Source organism: Poromitra crassiceps (assembly GCF_964638095.1).
Source record: "Poromitra crassiceps genome assembly, chromosome: 3".
NCBI classification, from domain to species: domain Eukaryota; kingdom Metazoa; phylum Chordata; class Actinopteri; order Beryciformes; family Melamphaidae; genus Poromitra; species Poromitra crassiceps.
The window spans coordinates 24,652,975-24,667,831 of NC_139625.1; the positions used below are offsets into that span (position 1 = coordinate 24,652,975).

Sequence of the window (14,857 nt, forward strand, 5' to 3'; positions counted from 1 at the left end):
TAGTGCACAAAATGCCTAGTTTTGCTAAAAATACACTGTCTGTCTGTCTGTCTGAATGAATGAATGATTCCTTTGCATGTCATTATAGACTAGAGCTATAAAGAGTATTATATCTATTGTAACTTCTCATAATTTGCACTGATGTGGAAAATCTACTCCCTACTTTGAAAAACTAAATTATAGCCATTAACGGCTTGTGTGTGTGTGTGTGTGTGTGTGTGTGTGTGTGTGTGTGTGCGTGTGTGGTCCATGGTTGTGTGCGTGTATTGTGTGTGCGTGTATCGTGTGTGCGTGTGTGTGTGTGTGTGACACACACACACACTACTGCACGCTGCCACATTCTAACCAATCAGAGAACGGCATTCTGCAGACGCGGAAATGCAATGGCGGAGAAAATGAAGCAGAGTGGAAACGCTCCTCCTAATAATGAAGCCAGTCAGATGCCTACCTACAGAGATTGCGTGTGTGTACTCCTCAAGGTGCTAGCAGACTTCAGGGAAGAGGTTGGTTTGCGTTTCAACCCCGTGGCTCCGGTTCTCAGCCGTTCAGTCCATGCTGGTACATGCTATTGTTGTTAGCAACCGGGGCTGCTTTCCTCCATTGCCGCTGCTCTCCCTGGAAAACGTTAGTGTTGCACACCATTGTTCAGGCAAGTTAGCAAGTTGCAACAAAGTAACTGCGCTTAGTTTCTCTTTAGGGCCGATACCCTTTTATGACACAATTAGGATAATCCACCTACAGAGTATTGTAACATTTCCATAGCTTATTTATTACTGGTAGATGACATTCAACAACTCAACTGTTTAACAGATTATACGGTATGTAATTCATGGACATACATACCTAGCCCCATATGTTCCGCTGCATTCCTCCCTTCCGAAACAGCGTCAGTATAACAATTTTCGGGTTGCTATCAAGTGGTTAAAACGCTCTCCTACCGTCCGATTGGAGATCCGAAGATATAATATTCTCCCTACGGAAGCCGCTGCTGGCCATTTTGATGCCCTAAGCAGCATATTTTTTTCGTAGTGCCCCCCTTGTGAGTTTTTCTTGGGATGAGGGCCTCATCCCAAGAAAAACTCACAAATTCATCTCTCTCTCTCTCTCTCTCTCTCTCTCTCTCTCTCCCTCTCTCTCTCTCTATATATATATGTTTTTTTGTTTTTTTGTTTTTATCTTTGAAACCTGCATCAAGCGTAGTGACAGGACAGAAGTGTAAACACGCAACCTCAACCGTATTCGCCTGGTGCCGCCGGCCGGCGCTTCTTCATCATAAGGGTGGGAAAAACAAAACAAAGGCACACCAAAAATAAATAAATAAATTATAGGACGTCCAGGACCTTATCAATACTGCCACTACCGACCGATGCTCGGTACCCATCCCTGCTCGGCAGAGTAATGAGCTTTTGTATTGAATTGTTGAATTCCATTAATGTCAACTCAACTAATACGCTGTTGAAATGTTACACATCTAGACTCTCTGTAGGCGGACTATCCAAATAAAGTGTTACCTAATTTGATTTGATTGGCACACATTAAAGCAGGGCTCCACTAGCTATTTACCTCATGAATGTAAACATAATCTACTTTAATTGTCTGTAACTAATTGATGACTTTGACAGACTGGAATCCATACATCAGCTACATGTAGGCTATGTTATACATGTAATCTATTATGTGTGATTGTTTGTGCTCTTTCTCTTACAATAAAGCTTAAATTAGGTGATGCTGTGGTGAAAATAGACATCAACATTGATGCAGTGGGGGATCTGCCGTCATCTCCAGCTGCTCATGTTTACAGCTGCCTGCAGCAGCATATCTCTAAATTACAGGTAATGGGCTTCCACACAGCAAATTAGGCGCTATGTAATCATGTAATGTATACCAGTCCATGATTCTCATGTTGTGTAAACCACTGATTCTCAACCTTTTTCATAACAAGGACCCTGAGTTAGTCCACATTAGAGCCACAGACCCCCATTTCACAAGGTTTTTCTCTGAGACCCAAATATGAGAATATATTATTGGATATTATTTTGTCCAGAATTCCATGTTCCATTCCTGTGTTGTAGTTAGAGAGATAACAGTAACTATGATCAAAACAGTCATTCTTTCATTTCAATTCATCAATTTGCTGGGGACTGCCTGGAATCCCCTCAAGGACCCATGGTGGCGGTCTATATTGAGCAGGGGCGGACTGCATAATCGGGCACGTCGGGCAAATGCCCGGTGGCCTGGCCTGGCCTGGCCTGCAAAAAAAAAAAAAAAAAAAAAAAATTTTGCAGGCCAGGCCAGGCCACTCACTGAACAGCAGGCCAGGCGCCGCCTACTGGTTTACTAGTGGTTTTATTGCTTTATTCAGGGTTAAAGTGGGTGCATCTCATTGTAAAATTGGACTTGGCCCAAATTGGGCTTCAAACGGCCCAAATTGGGCTTCAAACGGCCCAAATCTGGCTTTAAATGACCCAATTTGGGCTTCAAACGGCCCAAATCTGGCTTCAAACGGCCCAAATTGGGCTTCAAACGGCCCAAATTGAGCTTCAAACGGTCCAAATTTTTTGCTGCCGCCCTTCGGACGCCGGCACGCACATCGGCCCGTATCGGCCTGGCCTGCTTGGTATGTAATGCCCAGCCTGAATTATGATCCCAGTCCGCCCCTGATATTGAGAACACCTAGTGTAAACTATTATTATAAAAGAATATCTTTTATGAAAAAGTGAACATCATTTTCACATCACCTGGACGACCAGTGACTGAAAATTCAGTTTTCTCTGATTTGAGGTATAGTGCAGATTTTCGGCCACAGCAAGTGTCATTTTTGAGGTAGGAAGTTCACCTTGGGCTCAAATTGAAGCTTATGAACGTGGGCAGTTTTCTAAATACAAATGAGGAAGTGATATTCACCATAAAGTGCTGGAAAATAATCATTTCTGAGGAGAATTTGTAAAACGGACGGTATTTTTATTTTATTTTTGTGGGTGAAATTTTAAAATAGAATTGCTGCAAGCCCCAGAATCTTATTTTGCTACTTCCCCCTATGCCCCAGCATACTTGCTGCAAAATTGCATGCTTGCATGACTATTTATGCCATTGCAGTACCTTATTATTTGCATTTACATGGTTTTTGTCCCAAAAAGGGGTTTTGGGCCCCTGAGACCAAACGGCCCCGAGTTGAACGTGGTCCCTATACTTTGAGATGGCCCAAGGTATAAGATAACAGGAAATCATAGTGGGAAAAAAGGTAGCCTATAATAATAATAATAAATGATCCCCTCAAGGACCCATGGTGGTCCCCGCACCGCATATTGAGAACCGCTAGTATAAAAGATTATTTTGGTATTATTTACCGTAGTATTGTTGAGACTCAATTTATTTTTTTGCAGAAATACTTTTGAAATGACAATATTATTATTATTTAGGATGGTACAGTATTCTTAGAAAGATACAATTTTTCTGTGAATAAATGTTAGTGTGGTGTGCTTGTTTACAGGTGTGCATTGTGAGGATCTGTCTTCTGCCGCTTGTAAAACATTGTATGGATTTTGGTTTCTTCAGTCTGTTTCAGAAAGCCTCAAGACACTGGCAGATGCTGCAGTTCAGCCCTCATCTGTGAAGGAGAGCGCCTCAGGAGGACACAAGGATGGTGATGCTGTTATTTCATCTTCACTCAAAGAGCAGGGGGCCGCACCGTCTGGGCCCCGTCCTCCCACCATGAGCAGAGGCATCTCAGAGGCTGAAGAGAGCAAGTCGCAGACTGATGACCTCACGGTGCAGATCAAAGCCAGGAAGTCGGAGGTGGGTCTGTGACAGCGGATCTGTCAGCTGTTGAGGCAGTGACATTTTTGGAGACCTCTTCACTCCCCGTCAAGCAAATGAATAATCATAAGTGATTGCTCCCGAGGATGTGCACATGAAGTGATGCAGTGAAGCAAATGCTTGATGGAGACCTGATAACGCTGAGTTCAGTGGGGAGAATAAGGGCTCCTTCAGTGCTGTGGTCGGGTAAAACAGCCCACATTGCTGGAGGGCTTTGAGAGAGGGCTAGGTCCTTGATGGATTATGAAGTGGATGCTCATTACTTTGAGATTGCATGTGGATGAAGGACAAGAGGGCCTATTCTGTAGTGCATTTATTTTGGTAGCCAAGCAAACAGTATTCATACTCTATCATTTGATGATGCCAAACAATTCAAGTTTTTTTGGCTACCTGGAATAATGTCCTCCATTCCCAATTCCATGTAGTGTCATTTAAATTGCTGCACCCTATGTCCTGATCATTAGCATAAGGGCTGGGCAAATAATTAATATTATATCGATATTGTGATACGAGTCTCAATATCGTCTTAGATTTTGGATATTGTAATATCATGATATGGCATAGTCTTTTCCTGGTTTTAAAGGCTGCATTACAGGAAAGTGATGTAATTTTCATAATTTACCAGCCTGTTCTAGCTGTACTATTTGCCCTTACCCACTTAGTCATTATATCCACATGACATTACTGATGATTATTTATCAAAATCTCGTGTAAATATTTTGTGAAAGCACCAATAGTCATCCCTACAACATTGTTGCAATATCGATATCCAGGTATTTGGTCAAAAATATTGTGATATTTGATTGTGTCCATCTCGCCCAGCCCTAATTAGCATTAAATAGGCAAAAAGTATCATTGCATTCACATCTATCAGTAGCTTATGAATCCATCATGTCTCATGTGTTCTCTCTTTGTTCCAACCCCAGATTGACCGAAGAATATCTGCATTTATGGAGCGCAAGCAGATGGAGATCAATGAAAACAATGTGCGGGAGTTTTGCAACGTGATCGACTGCAATCAGGGTGAGAATGGGAGCGAGGTGGGGGCAGGGCAGAGAGGGAGCTGCACACAGATTGCCAATGTTTGGGTGAGAGCTGATTTCCACAGGCGAGAGGTCAGGCTGAACTGCTCCCAAGAGTGGAGCTGAAGTAGCTAACGCATTCGGCCTCAAAATAAAACCAGCTTGGCCCAGAAAAACATGAGACAGAAGGCCTTTTTTAATTCAAAGCCCGTGTGAAAGAACAGTTATATAAATCAGGAGACACTAACAGGCAACTTTATTATTGGCCAGCTTAGAGAATGTTAGTAGTAGTAGTACTTTATTGGCATATAGCAGTCCGTAGGCTGAATTAATTACCAATTTACAGGTTAAAAAGCAGACATCGACACAAGTTAAAAATTCAAAACAGCACATAACTAAAATGGGACTTCAGGCATAGACAAGAGCAAACTAAATCAACAGGACATGTTATGGGATAATATGTTGGTTCAGGAGTCTAGTCAGATATGGTATGGGAGAGTTCTGATGGCGGCGTGTTTTTGTGAGGGGATTGTTCAGTTTATGACAGTTCCGGGTTATACGGCCAGAGATCTGCAGACGTGTTGGGGGTAGCCAGTTGGCGAATTGGGAGGTTTGGAGGTTTTGGGCAAACACCCTTCACTCTTCATCTGTAAAATTACCGTAGGTTCCTATCTTGTACTTCATCTTCTACAGAATATCTAAGAGTAAGGACAAACTGTTTTGTATATTTTTTTGCTCTCCAATCTCCATGAATATATTATTGTTGATTTTCTCCACTATAGAAAACAGCTGTGCCAGAACAGAGGCAGTATTCACTCCTTACCCAGGCCAAAAAAGCCATGTGAAAGGTAAGTCATGTCATGTAAGTAATGTAAAATGTCAACAGTGGAAAAAAGCCTTATTTTTTAAATCACAACTACCGGTATGTATTTTGGAAATTATATAATATGTTTTGAATGGGTTAAGGGTCATTGTATTTGTTTAAGCTATATCATCATGAAATCATTTGGTTTGAGATCAAACATAAATATCACCCAATACCTCCCAATATCTAGCCTGGCAAACCAGCCGGTCACGTGAACTCACATTTAATTTCGTTCTACCAGACCGTCTGGCCTCAACTCTGGGAGGGCTTCTGCAGAAACGGCAAAGCGGACGAGCCAATCAGCGACCCGCCTCTAGTTGACATCGTAACCGGCCAATCAGGAACGTCACTAGCAAAACAGTAATGGCCGCCTCTTTGCCTGTCCGCCCTGAGGAGTAATGTCAGCATTCGTCTAATTTAAACAGCCATAAAGTGCAGTTATTGCAGAAATATACTCAATAACAACAATTAAACAAGTACAGGAGTATGCAACAGCAGATTTTATGGACGGAAACGTTTTTGCCGTTCTCCCAAGTGGATTTGGGTTTGACTGGATCCAACGTTGATTGGCTGAAGGAGTTGTCTGTCAACACAAGTACACCTGCCCAACTTCCGCCCACTGCAAAGACTGGGTGAAAGCTTCAGGCCAGACGGGAACGAAGAACGAAATGAAATGTGAGTTACCGTGACCAGCTGGTTTACCAGGCTACCCAATATCACCCAATACCTCAAACTTTTTACTTTTTTCTTTCTTTTTAAGAGACACGTTAATTTATTGTTTTTGGCTTAATTCATGTACCGGTAATTACATTTCATTGTCACTACACTATGTAACTCTACAACAAACAAAAAGCCTTTTCTTTGGGTCACTGCATACTACAAACAAGAGTCAAACCAGAGTTACACAGACCACTGAAGAGAAAATGGCACAAATTAAGCAATTTGAACTAGACTACTTAACTTAAAAAAAAGTTGTTTAGGACTTCTGCATGCCATGTATCTCTGCATGTTGGTTTCGGGGGCAGCGGTGGCCTAAAGTTAGAGAAGCGAGCTTGTGACCAGAAGGTCGTCGGTTCAATCCCTGGGACCGGCAGGATAAATCTGGGTGGGCAAAGTGAAAAAGCAGCGCTTGTCCCTCCCTCATTAGCACCACTGAGGTGCCCTTGAGCAAGGCCCTTAACCGCAACCGCTCCAGTGGACCTGCTCAGTGGCCAGCAGACTGTGGTTGTACTGGGCAGCTTCCAGGTGTGAGAATGTGTGTGTGAATGTGAACAGGGCACTCCTGAAAAAGAAAGCATTGCTCTCAGTGAGACTCCCCCTGTATAAATAAAGGTTGACACAAACCCTGTTAGAGCCTGCTTTTAAACTAGTATGTGGTTCATACAAACCCTGTTAGAGCCTGCTTTTAAACTAGTATGTGGTTCATACAAACCCTGTTAGAGCCTGCTTTTAAACTAGTATGTGGTTCATACAAACCCTGTTAGAGCCTGCTTTTAAACTAGTATGTGGTTCATACAAACCCTGTTAGAGCCTGCTTTTAAACTAGTATGTACTTGTTGATGGCTTCTTCCAGTTACACGGGTGGTAAACATTTACGGGCCACAGACTCGCGGTGGGGGAGGACAGGGGGAGGCAGGGGAGCAGCAGAGGGGACCGGCGGCCAGAGAGTGTGGAAACCCGGCCATAGAAGAACGACTTCACAACATCGAGACTCACCTGAAACTCCCAACAGGTCAGCCGGAAAGTTGCAGCCTTATCTTTTAGAGATATAAAAGATAATGTGCCAAACACAGCTGATTACCTCTGTTAAGGTTTAGAGTTCTAATAATGTTTGAAGCATCATTGTGTTCCAGTAGGTGTGTAATGTTGTACATGTATGATAAGGAGCAGTTGTTACTGGACTAGAATATTGGCATTCGTGCACCCAAAAAAAAATCCTTAAAATGTAAATCAAACCATGTTTCCATAATATTTTATGGGAAACGGCATATAACGTGTTTGTAATTTCCTTACAAATGTTTCATGTCATCCCCTTTATCTAAGATGATACTACTCAATGTATTTTGAAAATTAGCCAATGGATTGGTTTAGACATGATGATATGAATAGTGTTGACGCTTTGTTAGTGTTGCTAGAATTTTAACCGTGTTTGTAGTCATTAATGTTTAACTTGTACATATATACTGTAGCCATCACTCATGTCCTGACTTTTCTTCAACATTTGTTTGTCACACTCCTCTCTCCTACTGCTATTAGGTCATTCTTTATGGAGATGTGTTGAGTTTTCCTTACCTCTTGGCTGCATATGTAATATTAGCAAAGAAGAAGCAGGCCAGCACTCCAAAATGTCCTTTCAAAAATGTAATAAGTCACCTGGGACGTTTCAGCATCAAGACATTTTCTAAATGTAATAAGTCACCTGGGACGTTTCAGCATCAAGACATTTTCTAAATGTAATAAGTCACCTGGGACGTTTCAGCATCAAGACATTTTGGAGTGCTGGCCTGCTTCTTCTTTGCTCTTGTGACTTGTGTTGGCCCTGCACCCAACTTGTTGTGAGTGTGCTCACATTCGGTGAGTTTGGATGCATACTGTATGTAATATTGTCTGTATTCAGGCTATTCAACAAGTGTTTTGTTTCTTAGCGGGTCCCGTCCCACTGAGCGTCTACCAGCGGCTGAAGAAGCTGGAGGATCGCATCCTGGAGCTGGAGGGACTCTCCCCTGAGTATTTTCAATCTACAGTAAGTCACACAAAGCTCTGTCTGTCTTTAGTCCACAGTAAGTCACACAGAAACCATTGTCTGTCACCACACCAAGTATTATTTGAAGTAATAGTGCACCACTCCTTTATTGTAATACTGTCATCCTGTAGTACATTTGGTACTTTGGTAAAATGTTTGACTTGCAGGTGGAAAGTAACCTTATTGCAATGTACAGATATTTTTACTCCTGCGTTAAGAAATACATCCACATCTCTTAAAGTATTGAAATATGTGTGAACTTTGTATTTAGCGGTCTGTCACATATTGACATTCCTCGAGTGGTCGCCGATGAGTAACAGAGGTCCGACAGATATCCGACCTGCTAAATATCTGGTGATGTCGGCAGAGCAGAGCGTAGTGAGGCAGACGTAGGTGATGTCTGCTGTCTGCAGCAGCAGGCTGAAGCAGGCAAGTGGTATGATGGAGAAAGCCATTCTACGGGATTGGTACAAAAACTGCTGTCCCACAACTAAAAAACATTTTAAGAGCATTTAAGTAGCTATGCAAATCTTAGATGTTCACTAAGTTCATTCTATTAACTATTGAAACCTGAAATAATAGCGTGTGTTCAGAAAGAATCGAGCCACAACGTCAGGGATTCTCCTGGTGAAATATCTTGTCCAACTGCTCGTCTCGGCCAGCACGCTCCTTTGTGGACCCACCGGCACTGCACTCCTTGGTGTGCGTTTGGTAGTTCATTAAACTATAAGATGCAGACAAACCTCGAAACAAACTACATTAAAGAAAAGGGCAAACTTCCATTCGATTGTCCATATCACAGCATTTAGCCAGACTCCCTCTCGCTGAGAGAAACCAAGAGCTTAGAGAGACCGTCTCTCACAAAATGGCTACCAGCCATGCGCTCTCATCCGTGTCCTCAGTGACAGTCCCAAAGCTTAGAGGGGGCGAACTCTGACCCGGAAGCTCTTGTTAAAGACTTCCTACACATCATAACCGTGTAAGCTCCAACCCTCCTCAGTCCGAAACCACAAGGGCGGATCTGGCCGTAACACTGTGATTACATTTGCTGCAGCTCAGTTGAGAAATGTACTTATCACTACACCATGCTTTTTAAAATAGTGCAGAGTAGACAGAGAACAAAGAGAGCAATATGTGATTTACTGGGCTTCATATTCAGCCCAGAGACTGCAGGAGAGTCACACAGACTGACTCATTTCCCAACTTGAGTAAGGATGTAACGATAACCGGTTTTTAATGATAACCATGATAAAATTCCTTACAATAACGTACCGTTTCAAATTTTCATTATCATTAAAACCGTGGTACCATGATTACAGTGCTTTGAAAAACATAGTAAATACCGTCCATCATCAACCAAAGTTGGCAACCGTCTCCCAGGTGCAAACGCGCAGCCTTGGAGAAATGATTTCAGTGAGTGTATCAATCCTTTTTGGGTATGAGTTTTCAATATAAAACTTGCTGAAATGATTTATGTGAGTGTATTAGTACTTTTTGAACATTTTCGGCACATTTTAACAAACCGTGATAATACTGATAACCGTAATCATTTTGGTCACTATAATCGTGATATGAGATTTTCACATCGTTCCATCTCTAATCTTGAGCAGTCTGTCCAGCACGTGTTGAGTGTAAGTGTGCTTGAGATGCTGCATGTCTCTTCACGCTGGTATTTCTGAGCACATCATGCTGCTTCTGTGAGTATGCTGCTCTCCATCTGCTTTTGACTCACTGCATGTTTGACAAGTCAAGTGTCTTTGAATCAACTGATGGGATCTTTTCTATTCTAAGTACCCCCCCCCAACACACACACACACACACACACACACACACACTTTTTCTTTTTTTCTCAATTTCTGAAAATAGTTTGGTGTTTGCTGAAGAGCTGCACACAGTTGGCCCATGATCTCAGGAGCGACATTTTTAACACAAAATTCCAAAGTGGCTCCTTAACCAATTATACAGTAGGGCAACTTGAAAGTAAAGGAATCCACAAGGATGTACGGGTTGAAGGTGAAAACCGGGTCTCAGTGGAGAAACCTCCACTCCCCTCCATCATTGCTGAGTAAAAAGACATTTCCCATGTCATCTTCAGCAAGTGTCTGCTGCTCTGCATAAAACACTCCTGGAGATTTTTTTATTAAAGGTATTTTTTTTTTCTTGTAATTTCCTCATCTGTTTGTTTGAAGCAGTTGTTTTAGTTAAGTTTTCAGTGGCTTTTATGAAATCCAGATCCAAGGGATAAACTGTGATATGGCGTTACGTTTTCTCTACGTTGTGTGTGCAATGTACATGTGTACATGCGGCACACACAGCAGTGTGACACATGCACATACATCAGTGTTAGGGCTGCAACAATTATTTCCATTGTTGATTAATTTGTCGATTATCTTCGCAATAGTTGTTTCTAAAATGTCCGAAAATGTCTGTTTCCCAAAGCCCAAGATGACGTTCTCAAATGTCTTGTTTTGTCCACAATGCAAAGATATTCAGTTTACTGTCAGAGGAGTAAAGAAACCAGAAAATATTCACATTTAAGAAGCTGGAGAGTATTTACTCCCCCCCCTGAAAAAAATACTCAAATTAATTGATTATCTCAGTACTATAATAAAGCACAAGCCGAGCTAGAAATGAGTGTGCGATATTTCTAGTCTAATCTATTCATCATTGCAGCTCTACTCAGTGTGCATTTTCTTTCCACTCCTCCAATTAGCTACTGTAGCAACTCTGGAGGCCGGGGAAAGGGAAAGTAGGCTGAGGCTCCTTTAGGCTTGTGCCAGTGTTGTTGTCTGATGTGTATTCCTTCCTGTGCCTTGCCTTGTTTTGTAGAGTTACCTGCACAAGCGACCAAAAGCATCTTCCACTCAGGTTAGTAGCATGCTCCACCCAGCTACTGTGACTGCCCTTCATCCATGAGTGCAGGCCAGGTTAACGTGCGTTTGTGTTTGCCTGTGCAGAGCAAGCCAATAGATTGCTACTAACTAGTGGTCTTCCTTTGTCCTTTAGGGCTGCAGTCTGACAGAGTTGGATGGGAAAATCAGTGCACTGAAAGCAGCTCTGCTGAAGAGGGTGGACGAATTTGGGCCTGGATACGGAACAGAGTGTCAACTCTAACCCTTGACACACACACACACACACACATGCAAACACACTACATCTAATACTGGTGTGAGACACGTTTTTTCTATTCCTCTCCTAGTGATGGGCGATATGGATATTATGACGATATTATAGGGATGACTACCGTATTGCTATCACCAAAATTTTACACAATGAAATTTTTGATAAATAATTGACAGTATGTTTATATAATGAGTAAGTGGATAAAGGCAAATAATAGAACTAGCTAGAACTAGAAATAGCTAGAACAGTCTGGTATGTTCAGAAAATGACATCACTTTACTGTAATCCAACCAGGAAAAGACAACACTTATGTCATATCACGATATTATGATATCTGAAATGTAAGACTTTCTAGTCTCATATCAATATAATATATGTTGCCCAGCTCTATCCTCTGCTATTCATTAGTACCCATCCTTACTTTCCCTATCATTTTTCAACATAAAAACATTTAAGACAGAAGCTTCATATCAGAATAGCAGAACAATGTCCTCTACATCCTTTTGTAGTTAAGTGAAATGTGATTGCTTTGCAAATAAAGCTTTTTTTCCCTCCTTTCCAAATCTTTTGACTGCTAATCTAATCATGCATTTAACATGTCAAGTGTTAACCACAATTTACAATCTGATCGCAATCAATTCTTTTTATTGGTTGAGAATCCAGTGAGCATTGTTTTGGTTGGGCATTTTCTACCTGACTGAAGTGTCCTTTGGAACTTTTGTGCGTGTGCGCGCCCGGTGAGTCAGAGAGAACAGCTGATGATTTGTCTGCTTGACTGCTGTGTGAAGATGATCAGCCCTAATGGTTGTCATTATGACAAATGACCTGATTACTGAAACTCTGTTTGGAAAACATATTGGAGACACAACAAACCAGCATTAAATGGGATTGCGCTGGGTTAAGCACTGTGATGTGTTTAGAAAAGGCTTTTCCATGCAGCTAGACTGAGCAAATGACTGATAATAAATGATACCATGTCTGCAATAATTATTGTGATATATATATATATATATATACATACATACATATACACATATACACAGATCCTTTCCAAAAAAATTGAATATCATGGAAATACCATGGATGACCGTGGGCTTCAGCGTGGACTGAGGCTGGAGTCAGTCATAACTGAGAAGTAACTGCTGATTTTCTTCACACTATTCTAATTTCTTGAAATACTGTTTTGGTGGTTTTCTGGAGCTGTAGGCCAAAATTATGAAAAATGAAACCAATAAACGCTAGAATTATTTCACTTTGTGTGTAATGAATCTATAAACTATGAAAGTTTCACTTTTTGAAAGGAATGATGAAAAAAACCTAACTTTTCCATCATATTAAAATTTTTTGGAAAGGATCTGTATATATATATATATATGTATGTATAAACCTATGGCAGGGGCGTATCTACGGGTGGGCCTGGGTAGGCACAGGCCCACCCACTTCTTGCCCTGGCCCACAATTTTTTTTTTTTTTTTTTTTTTTTTTTTTAATTGGTTGTTTTCTAGAGGCAAACTTGCTGCTGCCTTGCTAGCCAATGGTTTTGTAGCTTAAAAACGCAGGGCACATCATCTCCAGAGTCTAATGCATGACAACTTCATGACATCTAGGAATTTTGCGCGCATTCCGTGCAAAATTTCGTCATGCAATTGCCCACCCAATTTTATCCAGGCCTACGCCCCTGACCTATGGTACGATTATAAGAGTAGGAGGAGAGTTTGACATGACATATCCATCCACCATTACCCTAAAAAAGTAACGCTGACCTAAAATCCTAACAATCATTCTCTAAAGAAGAGCCGGTAACTTGACTACGGTAGTTCATGCTTGACAAAATGCTACCACTGTTACAGGCGTGATCCTCTATATTTTAGAGCTATTTAATGGTACACTTAAAGGGACACTACTGATTTTCAACCAGCTTGGTATCATTACAAAATCAGTATGCAAAACAATGTGTAACTTCCCTCCATCTTGCCTGGACATGACATCATTTGGACCAGGAAGTTCTGTGAATGTACGGGGAGCTCTCGCGCCAGGAAAGATGGAGGGAAGTTACACATTGTTCATTTGCATACAGGTACTGTATATACTACTGATTTTGTAATGATACAAAGCTGGTTGAAAATTGTCAAAGTGGCCCATTAAGGTAATTACCATTATCAAAATATAGATAAAGCATTTTGAAATAGAATTCATGCTTATCACAGAAGAATAATTATTGCATTAACAAAATATAGATATAGCATTTTGAAATAAAATTCATGCTTATCACAGAATAATATTTATTCGGAAAATAAAATAATAGGCTACATGAAAAAAATCGACTTTTGTACCAGCCAGGTGTGACAAATGTGTCAGGAAAAGAAGAAATGTAACTTTCTCACACATCTCTGTAAATTACTGTAACTCTCCTTCACTAGCGCTCTTTGTATGTCACGTCAAGATTTATTTCAGAAGTGATTGATTGAGTGACCTGACGACAATGGAAGACGCTGCATTGTGTTTTTGGAAGATATTCCATTCTTAACATGGGAAGCGGAAAACTTTTTTTTTTTTTTTTTTTTTACCTCCTTTCAGGTGTAGCTCACTTGGGCTCAGGGCCATCTCTTGCTCATACACTGGAACCTTCTGGGCAACAAGGGCCACAAAGCGCTGGGAAGGGGAGCACTTGAGCCGTGGCGATGTGAAAATGGGGGTGCTCATTGTTCCCCGGGAGCTTTTGTCTCACACACAGTCCTCTTATGAGGGTTAATGAGAACAAATTGGTCTGAGTGTAACAAATGGATTATGGAGGTCGACAAAAGGCTGCATTTTCGAGGCATGGTTTGCTGGGATCCACCCATCATCTGTCCATTGAGCTGAGCAGGCAGGCTAGCGTCTGTATAAAGTGTGGTTCACTAAATATATCATTATCCTGTCTATTTTATGTCATGAGCACAATTACGTATTTGCAGCTTCCTACGGTCAACGGTGCAAGATATACATGATCCCCAGAACACAGCGAGTGATTTACAACTAAAATGTGAAATCTTATATCACAGAAATGTACTTATGCCGTATGCACTGTTATTACTCAGTTTCTAACACACAGCAATTTTAAGAATATAGAATTTAAAGAATACACAGTCAATATGTCAACAATAGTGTCAGTGGTTATTACTCTGAGGCTGGGTGGGCACAGTATCCTTTCACACTCACAAAGCCACTTCCACATTGACTCTATGTACTTCCTGCCTGTCGATCAATCTTCCCTCTTGCCCGATTTCTAATGTGCTTGGGAACCTCAGT

General features: G+C 41.3%; 1 protein-coding gene across 1 annotated transcript; it reads left to right on the top strand.

The window, feature by feature from the left end:
- The first annotated feature begins 377 nt into the window (after positions 1–377).
- Positions 378–12,114, top strand: mbip (MAP3K12 binding inhibitory protein 1). Its single transcript, XM_083634106.1, has 9 exons — positions 378–503; positions 1,713–1,832; positions 3,556–3,795; positions 4,743–4,839; positions 5,621–5,686; positions 7,277–7,435; positions 8,349–8,446; positions 11,276–11,314; positions 11,453–12,114. The coding sequence occupies exons 1-9, from the start codon at positions 384–386 to the stop codon at positions 11,558–11,560; spliced, it is 1,047 nt and encodes a 348-aa protein (XP_083490232.1). The 5' UTR covers positions 378–383; the 3' UTR covers positions 11,561–12,114.
- The last annotated feature ends 2,743 nt before the right edge of the window (positions 12,115–14,857 follow it).